Here is a 26,124-nt window from a genome sequence, read left to right as displayed (position 1 = left end):
TAATCTCAGAATTCATGCTGTTGTATATTTTCTTCTAATTTCTTTCAAACTTTTTTTTTTTTTTACATGTGGCCCTAATGCTCTTCCGTATAATCGATATCGATATATCTAATATTTAACTCTAATGTTCACAGAAGTGGTATCACTCAGATTTCCGACAGTCCCTGAAGGCGTCGTCGTCCTTCACTCCCTCTGTGGATGTTTGTGGAGAAACAGCGGTGGTGCCGCCTTCACTGACATACTAACCCACAACAGAGCTCGGAACCCGCGGACCGAACCAGACGCCGAGCCCTTGCACACACGGACCGTCCGCAGAGAAGGTGAGTGAGCGGGGACGAAGACCTCGCCGCGGGGGGTGTGGTGGTGGGTGGGGAGCGGGGTGCGGTTTTTACGTAATTAATTAAGGATTCAGCTTTGAATTTAACGTAGGTTTTGACTGTAAACGTTGTTTACGGTGGAAAAAAATCAAACACACCGTTTGGACTCGGTTTAAGTTGAAGTGAATGTTTGTTTATTTGTTTTTTTCCCTCCGGTGTGAATGAGTGACGAAGAGGAGACGCCCTCCATACCACTGCTGCGCGCGCTAGACCTTTTTTTTTGTAAACGTTAACGCGTGTGCGCGCGGACACACCGCTCTCAGGGGCGTTGTGTGAACCAGGCAAATGTGTCTTGGGCTAGCTACCTGTTGTTAGCAATAATAATCAATAGTCCTCTACATGGTATTTTTGCACATGTTAACAGCTTAGCATATTTAAGGATAAAATGTCATTAGACAGTGCTATGTTTACATGTATGTAAACATTTTTATTCTTTGTCGGGGTATGTGAGTTTGCTCCGACTGGAACTTGGAAATTCGGACTTTTCGACCAATACCGGGAAAGCAGCATTAGTCACTGATAGCGATAGCAGCGGATAACAGCGCTATACACGCTATTTTACACATTCAAATAGCATAGGTAGCAACATTGGAATGTCCACTCAAACTCGGATATTCCGACTGTAACTGGAACACACCACATTAGCCGTTGTTAGCGAAAGCAGTCAATGACGCTCCACAGGGTAGTTAGCGCATGCAAACAGTGTAGCAACATAGGAAATGCCCCCTCAAACTCAGATATTCCGACTGTAACTGGAACACATTGTTAGCAATACCATTTAAGAACAACACTCATTAACTATACATTAACTATATATTACTATATATTACATATTACTATACATGAACTATTAACATTAACTATATATAAATGTGAGTCGGAACTCTGATTTTAAAGAAGTTTTCCAGAAGGAAACTTCTGACAAGTAACTTGGAAATTCTGACCTCCGACTACAACTGGAACACACTGAACTGTTGGACATAAGACATTTCCTAACCCTGTACCCTAACCATTAAAGCTGCTGCGGTCTGTGTCATTAGAACCAGGTTTTGGTCCTAAAGAGGTAAAAAAAATAAAAAAGTGGATACGTATAAACACATGTGCGGACACAAAACATCTCAGCCCTTCATTTAAGCAGATCCAAGAGCAAAATGAGGACCAGGTTTTGGTCTCCATGCAACTGAATACAAACATGCACACAGAGGTTTGCACCAGTGGCCATGCTGCTCTGTTCCTGCGCCTTTTGTTTCTTCTGTGTATCTGACATACCATCAGGGTGAACCTCCTGCTCCTCCCCCTCCCTCTGCTGGTCAGGGAGCCGGTGATGCTTTCAGGCTCTGTCAGAAAAATACGAAGGTTGGGAGGTTCCGGGCATTGCACTCGATCACCTGCCAAGTCATGGAGGGAGCAGTATTTTTCTTTCATGCTCGTGAAATCACTTACAAAACCTGCCGTTACCTAAAGTAACTTGTAACACGTGCCATTTCCTGTGTCCTCTGCACAGACCTACTTTGTCAATCTGAAATTCATTCATTCATTCATTCATTCATTCATTATGTGTTCTTCATTGTATGAAAGAATCAAAATCAAGGACCGAAAAAGGAATAGACCAAAGCTCATAGCTCATTTTGGCCTAATTTACAGAATAACCCAGAATATCAGCAAAAAATAACCTCAGAATAACTGAAAACAGAACAACAATAACACTTAATATATAAAAAATCAATTCACATTCACTTCATTGTCTCTGAAAAACAGCGTAACATCACTTCTCTTCTTCTGATGAACGAACCCGACATGGACGCAGGCTGAGCTGCGTTCACAGCGCCCTCTGTCACACAATTTGGCATTTACCCAAACAGTCTGATGTGGTTCGAGGCTGTACAGTATATATATTTTGAGTGTATGAGTTTGAATTAATATCATTTAACATTAAAAGTGCATTAAGGTTCATTATATTTTATATTTTTTTAGTGTAAACGTTAATATTTCATGACACGCCAGGTTAGAGGGATTCAAATTTCCACATTCTTATATTGCCACTGGATTTGCTGTCATTGGTATGAGCTCGTTGATGAGTTGATGAGTTGCTGTGTGTAACGTTGTTGGTGCAGTTCTGCTAAATTAAGCTCCCGGCGCTGTCTCAGAATAGAAAAGGAGCAGCTGAAATGCAGACAGGTGCAAATGTGCTGAGACTCACTTGTTCCAGGACAATGAAATAACAAAAATAACAACTATTAAATAATGTCATTAGAATGAATAAAGTAGAACTAAATTATGAATAAAGTCGGAAGTTTTCTTTGGCTCCAATTTTAGACGAATGCATTCCATCGTCATCATCTGTCGGTTATTTTCTCCATCAATCGAGGAATCGCTTGGTCCAGAAAAATGTTGATCAGTGATGTGAACGGATGATGTTCTCAAATGTCTTGTTTTTTTGTCCAGAAACCAAAAATGATTCAGTTTGAATGATTTCTGTGTTTTATGGAGCAAAGAAACATTTAAGAAGCTAAAAAAACATCAAAAACTGACGAATCGATGATCAGAATAGTTGACGATTCATTTAGTAATCGATTCATAACCGATTCATCGAGTCATTGTTTCAGCTGTACGAGCTACCTACCACTGAACCACCGTGGCTCAATCCTAACTCCTCACTTTTTTAATACTTTAGAACATTTTCACCAGAAAATGACAGTCGTACAGTAAATTGTTTTACTACATTATAAAAAAGTGACTTCAACTTTCTACCAAAGTCATTTTCTGGTCACATTCTTGTACTGTATCACAGACTGCTGACAACAATCATAACATATAAGGCACCGATTTAACTTCCAGTCAGCTCAATACGTTTGGTAAGTGTTGGGTTGGGGTCACTAAAGGTCACGGAAGACAAACATGTGATGTTTGAATATACTTTGTCACTCAGTTATCTAGAGTGAGTCGGATTCTGCTGTGCAGGAATCGAACAGAGTCGTCAGTGAGACGTCACGCGGGGTTATCGCTTATCACACGAGTGTCGCGTGTGTGAGTGTTTGAACGTCGCACTTTATCACTGGCCTTTAGTGAGAGAGGTCAGCGTCAGAGGAGAAAGAGAAGAACACAATGTGTGTCTGATGATTCACAACCACAGGAGGTTTTTACTGAATAAAAGGAAATCGGAAAAAAAAAGCCTAAAGACCCATTTACACGTATGGTCCCAGCTCGCCTCGCCTCGGCACGGCATAGGTCGATTTTTCCACTGCTTGTTTCTTGTGACGGATGTCGCGCTCACGCCTCTTCCTGTGACGGCACTCTGACCAATCAGTGGCCGGCAGTCCTCGACAGAGCAGGTACTAAAAAAAAGGACCAGGTACCAGCTACTATTGCTAATGGAAACACAAAATAACTGTTGCCTGCCATGCCGTACCAAGTGGCGTGGAGTCGACGCGAGTTGGTGGAAACACGCCATAAAGTAGTAAAAAAAAGTACCAGGTACCAGCGCTGTTGGAAAAGCCGTGCCCAGGCGAGTCGTGCCAGGACCATGGAAAAGCGTTACAGTGAAAGTAACAGCAGCAGAAACGGCAGCAGCAGTAACAGCAGCAGAAACAGCAGCAGCAGTAACAGTAGCAGCAGAAACAGCGGCAGCAGGCAGCAGCAAGGTAACAGCAGCAGAAACAGCAGCAGCGCAGCACAGTGGCAGCGACAGTAAGCAGAGCAAGTAATCACAGTAAGCGGCAGCGAGCAGTAACGTAGTAACAGTAGCAGCAGTAGCAGCAGTAACACCAGTAGCAAAACAAGCAGCAACAACAGCAAGCAACAGCAACAAGCAGCAACAGCAGTAACAGCAGAGTAGCAGCAAGTAGCAGCAGTAGCAGCAGTAACAGCAGCAGTAACAGTAGCAGCAGTAACAGTAGCAGCAATAACTGTAGCAGCAGAAACAGCAGCAGTTACAAGAGCAGCAGTAACAGCAGCAGCAGAAACAGCAGCAGAAACCCGCAGATTATCCACCAGAGTGCAGGATCTTCATCTGTGTAGGATGTTTATTTGAATGTGTAACAACTTCAAAGACAAAATGTAATTCACAGATACATGTAAAAATCCCACAAGCCCCGCCCCCCCGACATTTCAACTCTCGAGTTTTTTGTCGAGGTGACGATTGTCATTAAACGCAGCAGTGGTTGTGTGTTGGCGATCCCCTGCCGTGGTTGCTGAGGCTGTTCCGAGTTTCCAAGTTGGAAAGTCCAAGTTCACTCTACAAATGGAACGCACCATTAGGGTTGGCCTTGTTCAGATTCCTGCATGGAGTTTGCATGTTCTCCCCGTGTATGCGTGGGTTTTCTCCGGGTCCAAACACATGCAATGTGGGGATTAGGTGAATTGGACACTCTAAATTGTAGGAGTGAGTGTGAGAGTGAATGGTTGTTTGTCTCTAGCTGTGTGTGTGGCCCTGCGATGGACTGGCGAACTGTCCAGGGTGTACCCCGCCTATCGCCCGATGTAGCTGAGATTGGCACAGCACCCCCCGCGACCCTCTGGTGGAGGATAAAGCGGTAGATGATGACTGACTGACTGACTCTCTGTGTGTCTGCAGATGATGTGGACCGTTGTGATCCTGCTGGCTGCTGCTCTACATGTGGGTGAGTGTCATCATCATCATCATCGTCATCAATTTCTTACTTTAATCTCAGAGGTTCTGACTTTAATCTCGGAATTTTTGACTTTATACTCAGGTTTCTGACTTTAATCTCAGAATTTCTGACTTTAATCTCGAACTTCTGACTTTAATCTCAGATCTCTGACTATAATCTCAGAATTTCTGACTTTAAGATCAGAATTCTTTCTTTGCTGTTTGAAGTGAATCAACTGGTTTCACTTACTCATCTAGATTGTATTGCCATGTTTAGGGCTAGAAATTAAATAATTGATTAAATCAGAAAATAATAGAATAGAGAATAGACTTGGATTCTGTAGAATGTGTGTGTACCCTTGCAAAGTTGTGGACTCTTTGGTTTTGTCTGTAGGAACCTTCTCCTCTCTGAAAATACACCTAGAATGTCTGTAACTCTGGATTTTTCTTGAAAGTTCTCAAGTCTGTCCATGATCTACGCTTCATCCTCAACTATTCACTCTCACATTCACACCTGTAACCCATTTACCAGATCCCCGGGTCTTCTGGCCCAGTCCTTAAGTCCTTGTCTGAAGGAACCTTGGTTTTAATGAATATTGTAAAGAAATAAGAAGGAAGCCTCTGGTCACAGTCCCAGTGTTCTTCTCCTCCTGCCTGTAGAATCTTATGGGATGCACGGTCAGGAGCGTTTATTCCACGGTCGCCAGCTGAAGATCTACTTGAACAAGAACTGTGATAAGCTGGAGTTCATCCCAGCGGATGATCCCTACAACTCCATCCTGTACTGGGACCGACTCATGGGCAGGTGAGGAAACAGCTGAAGGACAAGGTCGATGTCCATCAGTCGCAGGGTGACGTTCACGCACTTACATTATGATACGATGTCTCTGCAGGGCGAGGAAGGGTCGCGTGTCGGGCACGGGCTCTGACCGACGATGGTTCATCGACAAGGTAAACACAGACGCGTGCACACCTGGGCCTGACACGTCTGTAGAGCTGCTGTGAATGGATTAGGGCCACGGTTCTCAATATGTGGTGATATTATTGGTATCGTGTGTCGTGTATGGTGAGGTTATCCCGTGAGTCCCACCGCTAATGTTGTTCTAATGTAGTTGTTCAAATCCAATCCACTTATGTGATTAATAGATGTTTAAAGCATGTATTTAGAAACTTGAACGACTCCAATCACGACCTACTTTATGTGACGCTGAGTATTTTCCAGCCTCGTGAACGTTGAGTACCAATGGAATGTTTCACAGGAGAGACGGGAAGCTTGATAAACGAGTATTGCGTTGACTCGCACTCGTGTCAAACAATGATCTGTGTTGAATCTCGCTGCATTGTGGATTTGTGAAGCAGGAAGTATCATTTTCTTCAACTTCAATATAACTGGTTCAGTATATGTAGATGTAATGTTCACGGAAGAGTAACAACAAAAAACTGCATGCATCTCAGAATTTCTGACTTTAATCTCAGAATGTCTGACTTTAATCTCAGAATGTCTGACTTTAATCTCAGATTTCTGACTTTAATTTTAGAATTTCTGACTTTAATCTTAGAATTTCTGACTTTAATCTCATAATTTCTGACTTTAATCTCAGATTTCGCACTTTAATCTCAAATTTGACTTTTAATCTCAGATTTTGACTTCAATCTCAGATTTCTGACTTTAATCTCATATCTCAGAATTTCTAACTTTAATCTTATAATTTCTGACTTTAATCTCAGATTTCTGACTTTAGTCTTAGAATTTCTGACTTTAATGTCAGAATTTCCTGTCCTGAGTTTTCAGCTTCTTAAATGTTAATAAATACATTTAAAACATGGACAGATTCATGAATTATGCAAATAATTGTTCGTGATGACATGTGTTTGTATCCGTCTGTCTCAGGTGACTTATGAGGACCAGGGGACATACGTTCAGAGAGACTTCTGGAATAAAGAGGTCTCCACTATCAAAGTGGCTGTGACGAGTAAGTTTCCAGAATCCTGTCATGAATCAATCCCAGCTTAAATTTGCCGCTTCATCACAGCTGGAAACTGACATTTTAAATGTAACTCTCCCACACCAAAACCCATTGAGAAAAGTGCGTTTTAAGCTTGTGTGGATCTGCTGCTCTATGCTGCCTCGTGTGGTGAGTGTGTGTCACTCAGGTTGATGTTTGAATGTACTGACGGATGCCGCGGTGGATCGTTAGCTTCCGCAGGTTTTCTGGATTCTGGACTTTGGTGTGGTTAGGTAAACTCACAGGCTTCATTCCTCTCGTCTCGTCTGTAGCCAGACTGAACTTTGAGAAGTGCGTCGCAGGAGAGAGTCTCTACATCCCACTTGAGGGCCTCGACCTGGCCGACGCTGAACTCATCTTCACCGGACAGAGCGCCAACGTGACGCTGGTGAGATGAACGAGTGAGGGATTGAGATGGTTTTTAATAACCTGTCCTGGAAGAATTAAATGTCAAGCAGCAGCTTACCAACAACTTGGTCTTGTCTTCTTCAGGTGCATGATGGTGCTCCAGTAGGCCAAAACCTCCCAGATTACTGGAACCGGGTTGAGACCCACAGTCTGAGGCTGGAGATCAAATCCGTGAACACCACCGATGAGGGACGTTACTTACTGAAAGACAGGAAGGGCCGGGAGGTGTCTATAACCAAGATGGACCTGACGGGTGGGTTCCTCAGAAAAGCTTTAAAATCAACGCTCATGATCTGATTTCTCGTCAGTGGGATTTTGCGCCTCGGTCCTCACCCTCGGTCTTTTTCCTCACCGCAGACCATCATGAGACCACAGACGGGAACCCGCTCATGGCTCTGCTCTTACTGCTGGGCATCCCGGCCGGAATCTGCTGCTGCTGTCGCAAGAAGATCTTCAAGAAGAAGGCCACCACTGCCGCGACGCTTCAGGTACAGTAAGACACGCCCACACAGATGAACCATCATGTGGTTCACGTTCAAGCTCAGTGTGTAACATTTAGACTTCACTCAATAACTTGAGTGATTCATTATCTGTGCTTCTTGTCTGCAGACGACACCAGACGCCGTCCATCCTCCTCCCAGTGGCCCCGTCGGACCCTCGCCTCCGTACAGCGCTCCAGGACAACCGGGAACGGTCAGAAAACTCTCTTTTTTACCTCACACGTCTTCACAGAGTCCAACCTGGTCACACAGTAGAGTTACGCAGACACGTCTGCAGAGAGACGCAGACACGTCTGCAGAGAGACGCTGACACAGAACACGAACCGTCTGCAGAGAGACACGAACCGTCTGAGAGAGATTCCGTCTGCAGACACGTCTGCAGAGAGACAGCACCGCGTCTGCAGAGAACAGACAGAGTCTGCAGAGACAGAACCGTCTGCAGAGAGACGAACTACAGACACGAACCGTCTGCAGAGAGACCGTCTGCAGAGACACGATCTGCAGAGACACCAGACATGCTGAGAGAGACACAGTCTGCACAACACGACTGCTGAGAACACGAACCGTCTGCAGGGGCACAGTGACTGCAGAGAGACGGAGCATGACTCAGAGAGAGAGAACCGTCTGCAGGGGAGACACAGCAGAGAGCAGACACATCTGAGGACACGAACCGTCTGCAGAAGGACAGACGCGTCTGCAGAGACACAGACACTTCTGCAGACGGGCACGCAGAGACGCAGAGAGAGACAGACACAGAGACACATCTGAGAGACTGAACCGTCTGCAGAGACACACAGAGACACAGACACTTCTGCAGACAGACAGAGAGCAGAGACACTGAACCTGCGTCTGCAGAGACACTGAACGTCTGCAGAGAGAGACACGAACCGTCTGCAGAGAGACGAACACCAGACACACATCTGCAGAGAGACACAGACACATCTGGAGAGAGGAGGCACGAACGCAGCTGCAGAGACACAACTGCTCTGCAGAGAGCGTCTGGAGACACAGACACCTGAGACTTCTGCAGAGAGACGAACCTGAACACATCTGAGAGACAGATGCTGCGAGACACAGACATGCGTCTGCAGAGAGACACAGAACATCTGCAGAGAACAGGAGACCGTGCTGCAGAGACACGAGACACGTCACAGAACGAACGTTGCAGAGGAGCCTGGAGTCTGCAGAGACACCTGCCGTCTGCAGAGACACAGACACGCAGAGAACACAGACAGAGGGAACACGAACCGTCTGCAGGAGAGGGAACAGACTGCGTCTCTGCAGAGAGACACAGACACATCTGCAGAGAGCAGACAGACCAGACAGAGAGAGACACACAGACACGTGCAGAGAGACACGAGCAGACCTCTGCAGACCTGAACCGCTGCAGAACATCGCCTGCAGAGAGACAGAACACATCTGCAGAGACACGAACCGTCTGCAGAGAGACGAACACAGACGCCTGCAGAGAGAGACAAGACCGTCTGCAGAGAGACACAGACACTTCTGAGAGACACGGAGTCTGCAGAGACACCGTCTGCAGAGACAGACACGCTGGGAGCGAACTGCAGAGCAGAGAACTACGACACTTCTGCAGCGAGACACAGATGTCTGCAGAGGCCTGACGTCTGCAGAGAGACACATCTGCAGAGAACAGTAACACTGCTGCCTGCTTAGGTCTGCGATCCTGAGATCTGTCTATTTTAGTTTGCCGAGTTATGAACAAAACATTTGAAACATTGAATATACGTCTGCAGAGAGACACAGACACGTCTGCAGAGAGACACAGACACTTCTGCAGACAGACACAGACACGTCTGCAGAGAGACACAGACACGTCTGCAGAGAGACAGTAAAACAGGAACCTGCTTAACCTGCTCAGGTCTGCGATCCTTTAAATACATGTTTGCCGAGTTATGAACAAAGCATTTCAAACATTGAAGTGACAAATTATTGTTTTGAATATACAACCCCGAGACCTATGTGCGTATAAGCAGCAAACACATATTTAAAGAGTAACTAAACCCCCTGGGCTGAGGCTAACTCCGCCCAACGTCTGATTATGAAAATCTAAAAAACCTGGGTGACCTATCAGCGAATCAGAAAATAGTATTCACTGTCGCCGGGTCAATGCACTGGTTGCAGACTGAACACGCTGAATCACTGTGAAAGCACAAAAAAACAGATTCTTCACAGAGTGTGGTTGTGATTTGTCTGACGCTCACTGAACGCAACATTGTTCTGTGTTTCAGGTTTACTACCACGGACCCAGTCCTGGCATGGTACACACACACACACACACACACACACACACACACACTGGATATAAATAAGAATATTATTGCTGAGTTGATGATGTTTATTCCTGAGGTATTTCTTCCTGTGTGTGTGTGTGTGTTACGCTGCTCAGGGTCCTGCGGGCCACCCTCCACCTGCCGGCCCTGGACAATGGAACGGTCCTCCACCATCCCCAGTGAGTGTCTTCATCCACATTCATCCAATCACATGAGTCGTAAAATTTTTTAAAAATGCTTAATTAAGCATTACGCACTAAAAGCGGCTCGCTGCCCCCTCACTGAGAGGATCGCAGAGGCACTCGCAGAACTCGAGACTGTTCACTGTCCTCGCTCCCAAATGGTGGAACGATCTCCCCATCGACATCCGGACAGCTGAAAGCCTCCACATCTTCCGACGCCGACTAAAAACACATTTCTTCCGACTCTACCTCGACTAAGACGACAAAAAAAAAAACTTGTACATCGCACTTATGACTAGCACTTCATAGTTTGTTCTACTTGAAGCTCTTACTTACTTCTAGCTCTTATTTGTACCCAAATGTTTAAATGCACTTTTGTAAGTCGCTTTGGATAAAAGCGTCTGCTAAATGACATGTAATGTAATGTAATGTAATGTAAAATGTTGATTTTTAATGTCACCCGTTACTAGAAGTACTTCCTGTTTAATGTATTACAACAGTTGTGAAGTGACAACTAAAACTAAAATGACTTTAAAAAAGTTATTTTATGATCTTCTTTTATGAAGAAGATCATAAAAACGTGTATTTCATAAGAATAAGAACTGTAATGTAAAAGGTTTACACAGGAAGTAGTAATAAGCCACAACAGTGGCTCTTATTTTGAAGTAGTTTACTAACTACTAAAACGAAAGTTATGTAATAGAGTTATTTCATGAATAACTAAAAACTTAAGAAAACATTATTTTACTTAAAATCCCTGAACCCGACATAAGTTGTTTGGACAGGAAGTGGCCACACTTCGCACATGCGCAGAACAGAATCCCATTTCTGGTACAATTCGGACAGCGACGGGGACTTTACGAAGTGTTAGCCTCATTAAAAGAAGGATCAGTTACTTTGCTACGATAAACAACTTTCGGCAAGTAATCGTGTAACGTACCAAAATTAACCGAGCTTTACCATTTGGTGGAAATGAGGGCGTTGGTGGTCACCAGATTTCCTGTTAAGTTGTGTCCATCTCTGCAGGGATATAACCCTGGCTACCCTCCCACCAACCCCGGGTACCCTTCCACCAACCCCGGGTACCCTTCCACCAACCCCGGCTACCCTCCCACCAATCCCGGCTACCCTACTGCAGGCCCCGGCATGGGCGTCCCTGCCCAGCCCCCACACTGGAACGCTCCACCAGGCCAGTACCCTCCAGGACCTGGAGCTCCAATGGTATGTTCCTCAACTTTGACCTTTTTTTTGGTTGATGAACATCGGGGGGGGGAGACGTGTGTTCCCGCCTGAAACTGTAGCAGTGTGAACAAAAAGGCGGAGAACTCTCCCTGTACGATCTTTATTGGCAGGAAGTAGAGGCACCAACCCTCCAGGTGTTCCACTTCCCGCCTGTAGCTGGACTCATCGTTGTTGCTGATGCGTCCAACCACTGCTGTGTCATCAGCAAACTTCACAATGTGATAGCTCGGATGTTTAGGTGAGCAGTCATGAGTGAGCAGGGTGAACAGAAGAGGGCTCAGCACGCAGCCCTGGGGGGAGCCAGTGCTGAGGGTGATGGAGGTGGAGGAGATGTCGTGGATCATCACTGACTGCAGCCTGTCTGTCAGGAAGTCCAGGACCCAGTTGCAGAGGGGGGGGCTCAATCCGAGTGAAAAGAATTTATGGATGTGGGTCTGTGGTATGATGGTGTTGAAAGCAGATGTGAAGTCGAGGAAGAGCAGGCGGACATAGGAGTCTTTGCTCTCCAGGTGAGTGAGGGCTGTGTGGACCACAGAAGAGATGGCGTCCTCTGTGGATCCGTGTTTCCTGTATGCATATTGGTGGGGGTCCACAGTGATGTCGATGCTGTCCTGTGATGTGGGTGAGAGCTACTGGCCGATAGTCATTCAGGCCTGTCACTGTGGAGCCTTTGGGGATGGGGATGATGGTGGCAGTCTTCAGACAGGTGGGAACAACTGACTGCCTGAGGGAGGTGTTGAAGATGTCTGTGAACACCTCCGACAGCTGGTCAGCACAGCCTTTCAGCACCCGTCCAGGGGTGTTACTGGGACCAGCGGCTTTGCGGGGGTTGATCCTCCTGAGGATATTCCTCACCTCTGCCGTGGTCACACTGAGGGGCGCATCACCTGGTGTTGGGGTGAGTCTGGTGCTGGTAGAGCTTCTGGGATTCTCAAAGCAAGCGTAGAAGCTGTTCAGAGCATCTGGCAGAGAGGGACCCGGGGGCACTGTGCATCTCCGTGATGCATTTTATGCCCCTCCACATGCTCCGTGGGTCATTGGAGGAGAAGTGATCCTGGACCTTCTGGGCATAGGTGGATTTTGCCCTCTTGACCCCTGCAATCAGCTCCCTCCTGGCTGCCCTGAGAGCCAGTGCATCTCCTGACCTGAAAGCTGCATCCCTAACCTTGAGCAGAGACCGGACCTCTTTGTTGAGCCAGGGTTTCTGGTTTGAGTACGTTGTCACTGTCCTGGTGGTTGTAACGTCCTCCACGCACTTGCTGATGTAGCCCAGGACAGCTGATGTGTACTCCTCCAGGTCAATGTCCCCCTGACGATCAGTTGCTTCCCTGAAGACATGCCAGTCTGTGCACTCAAAGCAGTCCTGCAGTTCGGCGTTGGCATCGCTGGGCCACACCGGTCCTCTGTGCAGGTCTGTTTCGTCTACGCAGTGGCTGGTAAGCAGGGACCAGCATGATGGAGATGTGATCAGAAAGCCCGGGCGGCTGCGCACGGCTCTGTATGCACGTCGAATGTTGGAGTATACACGGTCTAATGTGTTGTCTCCCCGTGTTGGAATGGTGACGTGCTGGTGGAATTTGGGCAGGATGTCTGTCATGTGTATGTGGTTAAAGTCTCCAGCTGCCACGTAAAAAGCCTCCGTGTGCTTGTTCTGTAGCGAGCTGATGTTGTTGTGCAGCTCCGCTAACGCATCGTTAGGTTTAGCATCCAGTGGGATGTAAACAACCATGACGAACACCGCCGTAAACTCCCGAGGAAGATAGTGTGGCCGGCACTTAACAGTCATATGCTCTATTGCCTCGGAGCAGTGGCTTTGCACCAAAGTACAGTTTGTGCACCAACCTTTGTTAACATAGGCGCAGAGTCCACCCCTGCGGGTCTTTCCCGTTAGCTGGTTGCGGTCGGCACGGAAGAGTAGCAAGCCGTCGATCTGGAAGGCTGAGTCCGGCATGTTGTTATTAAGCCACGTTTCCGTGAAGCATAATACATCACAAATCCCCATCTCTCTGGAGACCCCCAGCCTCAGTCGAAGAAGGTCAATTTTATTGTCCAGTGTGCGGACATTAGCCAGGAACATGGACGGGATCGGTGGTCTATTGGCGTTAGCCCTTGGCCTAGCTAGAAGGCCTCCCCGCTTGCCCCGCTTCTGTTTCCGCTCATGCTGCTTCCTCTTGCCGTCTCCCCGCTGCAATCTGCTACGCCAGTCCGGTGTCCTCCCGAGCCGTAGCTTAGCTAGCTTAGCTCTGAGCTCTGGAGCTGAGGTTGTTGTTGTAGTTGTAATTGTAGCCAAACAGTTCCTAATCTCGATAAGTACTGTTCGGCTGTATATAAACCGTCAGTTCGCACGCTCGTTTATACAAGCAAAATAATTACAATCGGCTGTGAAACCAACTAATTTGGGCATAGCCCCGGGAGCTAGAGAAGCCACTGCACTCATGCACTCATGCGCGCCGCCATTTTCAGGGAGCGGACATTCACCAGATTTATTGACGAAAACCCCACTGTCTGAGCTTCAGTCATCCGTGGCGCCATCCTCAACTCAATACCTATATAATATATAATAGATACATCTATATGTATATGATAGGGCAGCCCGTGGCCAAGTGGAAAGAGAACTTGGCTTGTTGCCGGTTCAAGTCCCCACCAGGGGTACCCCTGAGCAAGGTACCCAACCCCCATTGCTCCCCCGGCGCTACTCAGTGTGGCAGCCCACTGCTCCTAATTCTAGGATTGGGTCAAATGCAGAGAAATAAATTAATAATAAAGTATATATTCTATTCTTGTATATATATATATATATGTGTATATGTATATACATGTATATATATATGTATAATAGTTGTGTCAAATTATCAGTTTAGAGTTCATCAGTTCATTCAATGTGTTCCATGTGGATAAAAAAAGCCGATTCCCCTAAACATGTTTATGTTTGTAGTTTGTGCTTAGAAGAAGAAGTGTCCTCTCCTTTAATCACTGTTTTTAATTTCCCAGAGGGAACGTCTAATAAATTTGTCTGTCCGTCTGTCTGTCTGTAACCCTGACTTCATATCAGACATGTTTGCTAGTTAAGTGACAGTAGTTTTGATTTCACTGTTGTAGAAAGCAGCTGTAATGATGTGTGTGTGTGTGTGTGTAGGGCTATGCTCCAGTCATGTACAGCGCGCCTCCTCCAGCAGCCAGTGAACCTGTGAAAGAGGAGCTCAAGTTGGACAACAGCGCCTCCTCTCCGGCCGACCCCCTGCTGACTGTCACATCACAGGTAGAGTAGAGACACTTGTGCTGTGTGCTGTGTTCAGTTTGGTTAAGTTCGGTTCGGTTTGGTTACAGCCCCGGCCAGAGTTTAGACTGAGAACAGTACCTTTACTTGGTAGGCGGGGCCAGGGCCGGGGCTGTGTCGCACAATGACAACAAACGTGTTCCATTTTACTCCTCGTACCTGAAGTTACACTAACGGTGCCAAAGCATACCGTACTGTACCAAATCAAACCGTTCCACCCTGCAAAGGAACCAGAACCAGGATCCAGAAAGTTTGTCATGAGAACTGAACACTGAGAACACTGAGCCTTACTCTCAGATCGTTCAGGAACCAGTGAGCAAACACTGAGTTTCATCCCCAGGAGAAAGTCCTGTCGCATTAACCAGCGGAGCGTACCAAATATTCCTCCATGCACATCGTAGACATCATCACGTCCACGTAGACATCATCACAGCCTGTAGTTATTCTGCTAAACGGTTGTAAGAGGTCAGCTGACAGTCTTTCCTGTCCCTGTTGTTGTCCTTCTCTCAGGGAGACGCCGTGTCCTCACCTGTTCCTGCAGTTCCTCCCACCACCACCACACTGTCCTCTGACGGGGCCTACAAGTTCGACGTAGGGGACAACTCGTCCAACTTCCTGTAGGGGTCGCCGTCTCTTCAGGCGCCTCCCTTCCTCTGACCTCACGGAGCCGCTCTGTCGTCCATCCCTCGGTCAGAGCCTTTTATTAAGTCAGGGATGTTTTTCTTTGCCTCGTCGCCTCGTGGTCCGACATCTAGAGTTTCACTTCCTGTTTCCGGATCAAATTTCTTGAGGCGACGAGTCAAAGGAAGAGTTTTTAAATGTTAGCATGTGAAGTAGAAAAGTGTAATGTCAACATTCGGTGAGTTTGTGTACACTTCACCGAGTGTTGAGCGACGTCACAAAGACACAATTGTCTTTTTCACTTGTGTTCAATACGTTTGTTTTTCTTTTCTTTTTTTCCTCTATATCCGATATCTATGTGATGTTATGTGTCAAGGAACGGATCTGGAACAACATGAGATTCATTCAGAAGTCGGATTCTGGTTAGAAAACCACTCAGATAACAAGCATAAAAACACGTCTTGGATCAGAATAAACACCGACCTCGTATGTTGTGCTGCGTTCTCACCAAATGCGAACTTTTCCCGTCGGTATACGTCGCCCACATGGCCGAGGAAAGTCGTCCGAGCCTTGAACCAGCCGACACCGCGACTCCACTGTGAGCGCCATCGTTCTCTTGATGGCGAAGTGGGATACTACATGTTGTGCTCCATTTGTAGTCGGAAGCCGGAAAATTCGCCTTGGACTTCAGACTCAGACTTGGATTCTAAAATGGCTGCCATCGCACATGCACTGTTACTTACTGACCTCGGGGGGAGGGGGGAGGGGGGAGGGGCGCACCAGTAACCCAGCAGAAGTGACACAGCGGCCCCACAAACACAGATCATCTTCTCTGGGTTACTAAAAAACGGAGTTCTACACAGAGACCAAACCGTCGTGAATGTAGCGACTCATTTACAGCCATATTTATAACGACTAATCTCAGAATTTCCAGATCCATCTGTGGGCCGCTACCCAGTCTTTGGGAAACACTGCTCTACGATATCACAAACCGGTCAAATCTGACAACGTCGGACGATAGAGTTGGAGGTGATGCTGTGGTGCAGATTAGGAACAAACTAATCCCAGTCCGGCTGACGTAGAACACAGAACCGGGTTTTGGGTCCAGCGGTGCCTCTCAGTTCTTCAGATGCATCAAACGATAACTACCTCACTTTGTTTAGATCCAAAACCTCGTCACATGTCGACACACATTCTCACGTAGAGCTCCGGCGGCCAACGGCGTGTTGGCAGGAAGTGTCTGTGGGACAGAATCTAGAGACGTTAGCTTCCCCGTCGCCAGTGAAGGGGAAACTCCATGACGTCATCGCAGACAACAACGCTAACGCTAACAACGCTTTTCCAATGTACAGTTCAAGCACGGCTCGGCTCGGCTCCGTTTGGTAACAATGATCTAAAAATGTTGACATTTGGAAGTAGATTTTTAAGTCTTTTTAACTTTGATCTACAGTCGGACGTCGTTGCTTTGACGTCGTGCTCATGACTCTTCAGTGACGACACTCTCTGACCGATCAGTGGTCGGGAGTCTGGAAAAGTAAAAGAACCGAGTCGAGTCGAGTCGAGCTGGGACTGTATCACAGAAAAAGCGTCACAATTAACCCAAACATCAAGTTTAATTTACGATCTCTGCAGTAGACGTGCTAACACTGCCACCGGGGGGCAGTATAACGACGTGATGAATTTGTGCGTCGGCGTCAAAGTGAAATCACGTCCTCTCTCTCTTTCTGTGTGATGACGCTCGTGTTTGTAGTAAAAAAACAGCTAAACCAGGAGAAACACAGCTCTGACTGCCTTTCACTGTGCCATCCTGCCTTTTCTTAAACACATCACGACTCCTCGTCCACCGCAGCCTTCGACACCCGTGTGCCGTCACTCAGCGTTACGGTTACAGCGAGACAATGTAGCTTTTAGTCCAAATAATAGGAACACCTAGAAAATAAAAATCACGTTCAGCAGCGACGGTGACTGTGTTTCCTCCTCTGTCTTTGAATAGATTTGTTTTTTTACATAAAGAACAAAATATGTTTTTTTTTTGTTTGTTTTTTTAAACAAAAATTCCGTTTGTCCTTGACCTGAGTTTTTTCTGGAGCAACAAACTGTTTACATTAGTGTGTGTGTGTACTTTTATCATTGTAAAGGAGCTGAATGTCCGTACTGACATTGATCATGATCAGAATACGTTCTCTTTGTGTCAATAAAGCATCGTAGATTTCACACTCTAATAATAACAAAACCCATGCCAGTCCAAGTCTACCATGTATTATAAATATGTTTGACTGGAAATGAAGGTTTGTGTCACTTTGTGAACAGCAGCCATTGTAACGTGCCGACACACAGGAGTCGTTGCTCCACTTCTGCCTCACACGTGTCTGGATTTAAGTGACACAATCTCACCACACGGGGCAGCAGCGGAGCAGCAGCAGCACCTGTGTGTGTGTGATGACGTCAAACAAGCTCCCTCACAAAGATAGAAGTACGAGTGTGTGTGTGTGTGTTATTGACTGACTGTAGTTGTAGTCGCTCGCTGCTCAGAGACGAGACTGAAACAGACGTTTTATTGTCATTCTTCTTTGTTGTGTGTGTGCAACAAAACATCCATGTGTGAATAAAGTGACATCCTGATGATCCACTCTGTGACTCTGACTCCTGACATATGCAGAACTGAGATCTTCAGCGTTTAAAAACATCAGTTTCCGTAGACGTCGCAGCTGAAAACAAGAAAAAAAGGATTTTTGGTTCCAGTTTTGACAACTGTGGAGGAGGAAATCGATTTATCTGACTCCGCCTCTGTAGGTGGCGCTGTATCTGTTTCATAGCTGCTGTCCAACTGTGACACAAAGAAGAAAGACGCATGGTTTGTGGCACCTTCTAAAAATGTGCTTCTTCTCCAGTGTGAAACAGATGTACACCTAACTGTTATTCCATAATCTGATAATCTGACGATTATCTTCTCGATTCATCGACTACTTGTTTGGTCCATAATATGTGAGAACAGGTGAGGACGATCACGTTCTCAAAGGTCTTTTTGTTTTTCACTTTTAAGGATTTTTGTCAAAAATGGAGCAAAGAAAATATTCACATTGAAGAAGCTGAAAAATCTGAGAAACTTGTTTTAATTCTTAAAAAAACAAAAACACTTATTGACAATCAAAACATCAGTGTTCAGAGGAGCTTTGAGAAGGTGACTCATTGTCATTATTTCATTTAATAAACGGGATTTTTTTTGGTCGTTTATTTTTCATCAAGTGCCATATTCACTTTTCCTGGTTTTGGTCCACGAACCACAGCTTGAGAAACATGGAGATTTCTCAAACTGTTTCTTTTTGGTCTTTTCAACAGTCTGTGACTCTCTCTCTTACTTTAATAAGATCGTAATGCTGCAGCTCCCCCTTGTGGCGCATTAATGTTAAATGTTGTTTTTTTTTCACATGAAATATAGAACATTTTTCTCCGTTCGCGATAAATCACGATAAGAGTTATTCTGAGAACGACCCACTTATATTTAGGGCCAAATTCAAGGGCCTTGAACCCCTGGGAACCCTGGATATTATGGTATGTTGATCCCATCACAGTTCCTTCACGTCCTACCGTGACGTCACTCCGCTTTCGTCCACCTCTCCATGTCCCTCAGCCGCCGCTCCAGAACCTTCACCTGCTCCTCCAGGTGGGCGGTCTTATCCGCGGCGTCGGCTCCTCCCCGCGACGACCCGACACCCAGCAGCACGCAGACGAAGACCAGGATGGCCAGTCGGACCGCCATGGTCTCCGTCCCCGCGCTGTGGTCCCTCAGGATGAACGCGAAGGCGGTCAGGGCCACGCCCACCTTCAGCAGCCACAGGGCCCGTCTCAGGGTGGACGCCACCAGGCGGTAAGCCAGCGAGAAAAGCCAGTACCCGACGAGGGCCACGAGGACCCACTGAGCCACGAAGGCGAGGCCCTCTGGAGTCACTTTGACGGGGACGACGTCTGTGGAGGAGAGAAGACGCTTAACTGTCGTGAAACTGCGACTTTAATAACTCACTGTTTAAGACCTGAACGACAGTTCCTCGTCTCCTTCTACGACCGGGACAAAGAACGGGGAGGACATTTTGGAACACGTGCAGAACTACCATCCTGACACCAGGATCTGAGACCTATGGTCCCAGCTCGCCTCGGAAACTTTGTTTTCTACACGACACAGTTGCAAATCACTTGCTTTGGGTGAAAGAGAATCGTTAGAATCGTTAGAATCGTTAGAATCGTTAGCAGAATGGTTCAGTCCTTCAGTCAGTGAAGTGAAATCCCAGTGAACGTGGTGACGATGGTGCTGTCTCTAAATCCACCAGACATCTCATCAATGTCTTTGTAACTTTCATCAACAGTTGGACATTGTTGGCTTTGATTCTTGTGTCGGACTCTTCAGTGACAACGCTCTCTGACCAATCAGTGGCCAGCAGTCTGACGACGTCATGCATCTGTCGCCTCAGGTATCAGGTACCAGGTTCTATGCTAGTGGAAATGCACCTTAACTGTGCCGTGCCGAGGCGAGTTGAGCTGGTGGAAACACATGCAGCAGTAATCCATTGTCCAGGTATGTTAGTCTGACTCGCTCGATTTTAGTCAGACTAACAAGTTTACATGACATTAACCCTCTTATGAGCATCATGATATTCAGGATTTATTTGAATTTTATTTGTTCTTCTGCTCCTTTTTATCCAGCAGTTATTCAACTGTTTAGGAATTACAGTGCTGAAAATCTGACGTCACAAACGTGTGACACGTCTACGAGAAGGGTTAAGAAAACTGAATTATTGTCTTAGTCGGACTAAAACTGGACTTTTAACAACACACTGTCAAACGTCTCCTTAAACCACAGTCACGTCCTTTTCATATCCAACGCACAACAAATAAACTTGTGACTGTTATTTTATTTTCCACTTCCTGGTTTCCTACCCAGTGTGTGTGTGTGTGTGTGTGTGTGTGTTTGTCCTCATGGTTCCTGTTCTCCACACACGTGAACTTCATCAGTTCATTAACATGAACGCTGCAAGACATGAGAACCAGTTCTTCCACCAACACTGTGGTTGTAATCTGTGTGAAACTGTGACGACACCACCTAATCCTCAATTTTAGGGATTAGGAATAAAATAACGTAATCTTTTCGCTTCTAAAATAAAATACATTTTAAAATACGTTTTTCATCTTGTCTTTCGTCTTCTTCAGAATGTGAACATTTTCTAATTTCTGAATGTGAATATTTTCTAATCTCTGAATGTGAACATTTTCAATCTCTGAATGTGAACATTTTCTAATCTCTGAATGTGAACATTTTCTAATCTCTGAATGTGAACATTTTCAATCTCTGAATGAACATTTTCAATCTCTGAATGTGAATATTTTCTAATCTCTGAATGTGAACATTTTCAATCTCTGAATGTGAACATTTTCAATCTCTGAATGTGAATATTTTCTAATCTCTCAATGTGAACATTTTCAATCTCTGAATGAATATTTTCTAATCTCTGAATGTGAACATTTTCAATCTCTGAATGTATTTTCAATCTCTGAATGAATATTTCTAATCTCTGAATGTGAACATTTTCAATCAATCTCTGAATGTGAATATTTTCTAATCTCTGAATGTGAATATTTTCTGAATGTGAATATTTTCTAATCTCTGAATGTGAACATTTTCAATCTCTGAATGTGAACATTTTCAATCTCTGAATGTGAATATTTTCTAATCTCTGAATGTGATTTCCAGGTTTCATAAACACTCATCTGCAGTTTTCAACATTTTCCTGAATTTTATAGAGAAAATAAATCTCGATTCATCGAGAGAATAATCCACAGATTATTTGATTGGAATAATCCTTAGTTGCACAGCCAGGCTATCGTTAAAGCAATCACACCGTCATACTGATGTGTGTTTTTTTTCTATTTCTGCCAATAAACCCTCACAACAGTGACACACGGGTTATTTGACGTGTATTTTTAGAGACTAATCCGTTTTAAATGTGCATTTCTTGTCATTTCTGTGAGAATAATGACGCGTTTCCTCGACTGTACCTTGGATTCCTGCAGTTCTCAGTAAATGTGCGATGTGCTGCAGAAGCAGGTTCAGACCTTTGGCCACGTTTTCTGCGACGACACCGAGAACCTGAGAGAACGCCTGAGAAAAAGACAAGAAACACAACACTGAAGAAGACATGAGCACAAAAGGTGCTTTTAAACATTTAAAACAACGTTTCTGAATGTTCAGCTTCTTAAATGTGAACATTTTCATGAACACATTTATTCAAACTGAATCATTTAGGTTTGTGGACAGAAGTCGACATTTAAGAACATCGTTATTTTCAAACATTTTATGAACCAAACCACAAATCCATTAATAAAAAAAAATATGTATCACTATATCGTTTATAAAAAATGATCATTAATTGCGGCACTGCTGGTCTTTATTTACTTATTTTCACCCGATTCTTTCTTATCAAGGTCAATTATTCCATGTGACTGATTTGTTTTGGCCAAAAACTTTAAAAAAATCTTTCTATTTACACAACAGTACCATAGTACAAAGCTCATAGGTGTGAGAAAGCTGAATAAATGACAGAAAAAGAGGCATGAAAATGTAGGGAAATACATGAAAATACCAAAAAGTTAAGTAATTAAGTAGAGTATTTATTTAAAAGTGTATGCAGTGCTTTGAGAATATAAATTATGGACAATAAATAATAAAAACACATTAAAAAACTGACATTTTTCCACAATTACAACTAATACATGAAAAAGGCAGTTTTCCAGTCTCTTTCTCGTAGCTTCAAACATTAACAGTAAAACTAAAATAATATATTGATTTAGTTATTATGATATAAAGAGAAGTGCTGTTTTCTAGTCTCTTCAAACATAAAAAAACATTTTGTACAGTGTGTAATAATTATAGTTTCCCTTTGTGTAACACATTAAATGTATAGAAATGTCTTCAGCGTCTCTCTCACACACACACACACACACACACACTCTCACACACACACACACACACACACACACACACTCTCACACACACACACACACACACACACACACACTCTCACACACACACACACACACACACACACACACAAATAATCCTAAATAAAGCAGTATCTCCAGGTCCTGACCTTCTGCACCGACAGCACCGTCTGCTCCCCGGCCAGTCTGCCCAGGTAGGTCCTCCCCTCCGCGGCCAGCTCCGCCAGCGCCGCCCGCAGCTCCTGGATGAGCCCGGTGCGGCTCTCGGCGTCTGACTGCGCCGCAACGACCGCGCAAAACAGCGGCAGCAGCACGAGCGTGGAGAGGAGAGGAAGAGGAGACATGGTGAGAGGAAGAGGAGACACGGTGAGAGGAAGAGGAGACACGGTGAGACAAAGTGAAGAAGAGAAGATTCAGCAGAGAAGGAAGCGCGAGCAACTTTTTCCAACAGGATGTGGAACAACTGAGTGGGTGTGTGTGTGTGTGTGTGTGTGTGCGTGCGCGCGCCCCCTGCTGGGCTGAGTGTGCGACATCTACATGAACTAACGCTCCAACAGGTATCTACACTAACTACTACTTCATTTATATATCGGGAGAAGCAGAGTTGGTATTATGCAGAGCCGTTTCTACCTGTTTGGGGGCCCTATGCGAGATACTGTTTGGGGGCCCCTATTTTTTTCACTTTTTCAACTTTTTCATATATTCTGTGACGATGCAGCAGTTCACATTTTAAGAGGAAAGCAGGCTAGAGTACATTAACAAATGCAACAGATACAGTATGTTCTTGAAAAATGATTAATATAAACTTTGAGGTAGCATAACAAGTTGGCATAACAAGGTAGCATAACTAGGTGGCATAACAAGTTGGCATAACAAGGTAGCATAACAAGGTGGCATAACATAAAACAGTTTTAACCCACCATTCAAAAACAGTAAAAAATAAATAACTAATAACTATGCTTGCTCATCAGAAGCTGATGAAGGTCCCCCTGGCTCTCCTTGAACTGGACCTCCAAAATATTTCAAAATTGCTCCTGCAAAGACAAAGCTCCTTAGGTCACCAAGCAATCAGAAGCATATATTCATATCATATAACTGCAGCTGTGTTGCACTAGTTAATTAATAAAAATGAAGGAATATATTTGCATATATCTTGCAGTGCATTACAAAGTGGACTATGCAGTACAGGACACTTTAAATGTACAGGTTTGTTCAAATTAGTAATCTACACAAACAGCAAAATATATTCTAATAATTTGGCAAGTGGAATTCAACTCAATCAGCAGATGTGTCCAGTAACAGTAAATACAAATACAATAGAGCAAATAATTGGATAATATTTCATAGCCCAGTGATCATTTAAAATTCATAGTACTATATGAATAATCCACTGCTATACTTTTTTTCAATTCAATTCAGTTGTATTTGTAAAGCACCAATTCATAACAGAAGTTATCTCAGGACACTTTTCAAATAGAGCAGGTCTAGACTGAACTCCTTCTAACATTATTTACAGAGACCCAACAGTACCACCATGAGCAAGCACTTGGCGACAGGGGCAAGGAAAAACTGCCTGTTAAAAGGCAGGAACCTAGGACAGACCCTCACTGTTACAAGTAACAATAATCAGTCTGATAATAACTGCTTTTATTTTGAAACACATTTATTTGAGCCTTTTTGTAAAGCAAACGGTGGATAAAACCGACTTTATTTGCATACAAACAAACAATCATAGCCCGTTAGCTGAAGTAGCTCACATTTATCTGAGCCTAGCTGAGGAGCTAGCCAGCATACAAAAGTCACTTGTTAAAAAGTTGGCATTATGTGTGTCCCCCTCCACCCCACATCAAATGCCTTACCTTTGTCCTGTGAACGTTGTCTTCTTTTTGCGTTTCTCTGCACCAGACGCACACGACTGGTCTAAAAACAACGTAGTCACGCACACACATTGTTCACTGGACATAGAGTTCATTTGTATTAAAGCCCGTCCTTTTTTCCTGTCCAGAGAGCTAACAGAAGCAAAACTCCAGTAACCAAGACTATCACAACCTGGCCTGAAGATGCGCTTCCTCAACTACAGCACTGTTTCCAGCACACTGACTGGAGTGTCTTCGAACATCAGGACCTGATCGTACACACAGAGTCCGTACTTTCCTATATCAAGTTCTGTATGGGGAATGTAACAGTGGATAAACATATCCGAGTATTGCCCAATCAGAAGCCCTGGATGAACAGCCAGGTCAAGACACTCCTCAAAGACAGAAACACTGCCTTTAGGTCTGGAAACAGAGAACTCTACAACGCTGCAAGAGCTGACCTGAAGAGAGGAATCAGGAAAGCAAAAGCAGAGCACAGAGAGGATTGAAAACCACCTCTCTAACAACAACCCCCGACAGGTGTCGCAGGAAATCCAGCAGATCACCAACTTCAGAGGACAGACCAACACAGGAGTGGACTCGAGCATCGCACTAGCGGAGGAGCTAAACTCCTTCTTCGCACGCTTCGAGACCCATGCCCAATAGTCTGCAGCCACACCACCCCAGCCCCCAACCACTGACTGTGCAGGCACATGAAGTGGAACAGATGCTAAGCAGGGTGAACCCCAGGAAACCTTCTGGACCGGACGGTGTTCCAGGGAAGGTGCTCAAGGCCTGCACCGCACAATTCTCGCAGGTCTTCACCACAATCTTCAACCTCTCCCTGACACAATCTATCATCCCAGTTTACCTGAAATCGTCCACCATCATCCCAATCCCTAAGAAATCAACCGCCACCACCCACAAGGACTACCGCCCAGTCGCACTCACACCCATCATCACCAAGTGCCTGGAACGGCTGGTCCTAACCCACATCAAGACACAAGAACCCGCCTCCCTCCCTCGACCCTCACCAGTTCGCCTACAGAGCAAACAGGTCGACAGAGGATGCAATACCCAACACACTCCACACCGCGCTGAGCCACCTGGAACACCGGGAGAGCTACATCAGGTTGCTCTTCATCGACTTCAGCTCAGCCTTTAACACAATCATCCCCAACATCCTGGTCAGCAAACTGTCTGACCTGGGACTCCCCCCACCCACCTGCTCCTGGATCAAGGAGTTTCTCACAAACCGACCCCAGACTGTCAAACTGGGTCACCACCTTTCCTCCACCCGGACACTGAGCACAGGCTCCCCACAAGGGTGTGTGCTGAGTCCACTGCTCTACACCCCCTACACCACTGACTGCAGACCCACCTACTCCAGTAACACCATCATCGCCTGCTATAAGTTCACAGACGACACGGCGGTGGTGGGACTGATCACGGGGGGAGACGGGTCTGCCAACAGGGACGAGGTCTGTGATCCCGTGATCTCTGCAAACCTTTCCTGGTCTGCTAACACCTCAGCTGTCATCAAGAAGGCACAACAGCGTCTGCACTTCCTGAGAGTGCTCAGGAAAAGTAACATCTGCCAAAAGCTGCTGGTGGCCTTCTACCGCTCTACCATCGAGAGCATCTTAACCTACTGCATCACGGTGTGGTTCTCCCACTGCACCGAGGCGGAAAGGAAGCGGCTACAGCAAGTGGTCAAGACAAGGATCATCGGATGCCCCCTCCCTTCCCTCAGAGACGTCTA

General features: G+C 45.5%; 2 protein-coding genes across 3 annotated transcripts; one reads left to right on the top strand and one right to left on the bottom strand.

The window, feature by feature from the left end:
- Positions 1-201: 201 nt before the first annotated feature.
- On the top strand, positions 202-18,145 carry LOC122761820 (ATP-dependent helicase brm-like). 2 transcript variants are annotated; one of them, XM_044017067.1, is made up of 14 exons: positions 202-320; positions 4,951-4,996; positions 5,647-5,791; positions 5,880-5,937; positions 6,878-6,959; positions 7,265-7,380; positions 7,485-7,653; positions 7,758-7,888; positions 8,010-8,093; positions 10,153-10,182; positions 10,311-10,373; positions 11,403-11,597; positions 14,755-14,877; positions 15,406-18,145. In XM_044017067.1, the coding sequence occupies exons 2-14, from the start codon at positions 4,951-4,953 to the stop codon at positions 15,514-15,516; spliced, it is 1,353 nt and encodes a 450-aa protein (XP_043873002.1). In that variant the 5' UTR covers positions 202-320; the 3' UTR covers positions 15,517-18,145. The 2 variants fall into 2 exon arrangements, with proteins under 2 accessions (XP_043873002.1, XP_043873003.1); XM_044017068.1 differs by lacking the exon at positions 11,403-11,597.
- A 468-nt stretch (positions 18,146-18,613) lies between these two features.
- Positions 18,614-22,983, bottom strand: LOC122761811. The gene is made up of 3 exons (XM_044017053.1): positions 22,656-22,983; positions 21,565-21,667; positions 18,614-19,482 (listed from the first exon to the last, which is right to left on the bottom strand). Exons 1-3 carry the CDS (start codon positions 22,848-22,850, stop codon positions 19,112-19,114), a joined length of 669 nt encoding a protein of 222 aa, XP_043872988.1. The 5' UTR covers positions 22,851-22,983; the 3' UTR covers positions 18,614-19,111.
- Between the last annotated feature and the right edge of the window lie 3,141 nt (positions 22,984-26,124).

This window comes from Solea senegalensis, unplaced genomic scaffold (assembly GCF_019176455.1).
Source record: "Solea senegalensis isolate Sse05_10M unplaced genomic scaffold, IFAPA_SoseM_1 scf7180000015033, whole genome shotgun sequence".
Classification (NCBI taxonomy): Eukaryota; Metazoa; Chordata; class Actinopteri; order Pleuronectiformes; family Soleidae; genus Solea; species Solea senegalensis.
This window is presented reverse-complemented; position numbering and strand designations above follow the sequence as displayed.

What these genes read in the sequence shown, in the direction of transcription:
- LOC122761811 (XM_044017053.1), bottom strand. Translation starts at nt 22,850, where the DNA reads ATGTCTCCTCTTCCTCTCCTCTCCACGCTCGTGCTGCTGCCGCTGTTT. An exon ending in CGGTGCTGTCGGTGCAGAAG is followed by an intron (nt 21,668 to 22,655) that starts GTCAGGACCTGG and finishes TCTTTTTCTCAG; the next exon opens with GCGTTCTCTCAGGTTCTCGG. An exon ending in GAGAACTGCAGGAATCCAAG is followed by an intron (nt 19,483 to 21,564) that starts GTACAGTCGAGG and finishes TCTCCTCCACAG; the next exon opens with ACGTCGTCCCCGTCAAAGTG.
- LOC122761820 (XM_044017067.1), top strand. Translation starts at nt 4,951, where the DNA reads ATGATGTGGACCGTTGTGATCCTGCTGGCTGCTGCTCTACATGTGG. An exon ending in CCACTGCCGCGACGCTTCAG is followed by an intron (nt 7,889 to 8,009) that starts GTACAGTAAGAC and finishes TCTTGTCTGCAG; the next exon opens with ACGACACCAGACGCCGTCCA. An exon ending in CAGGACCTGGAGCTCCAATG is followed by an intron (nt 11,598 to 14,754) that starts GTATGTTCCTCA and finishes GTGTGTGTGTAG; the next exon opens with GGCTATGCTCCAGTCATGTA.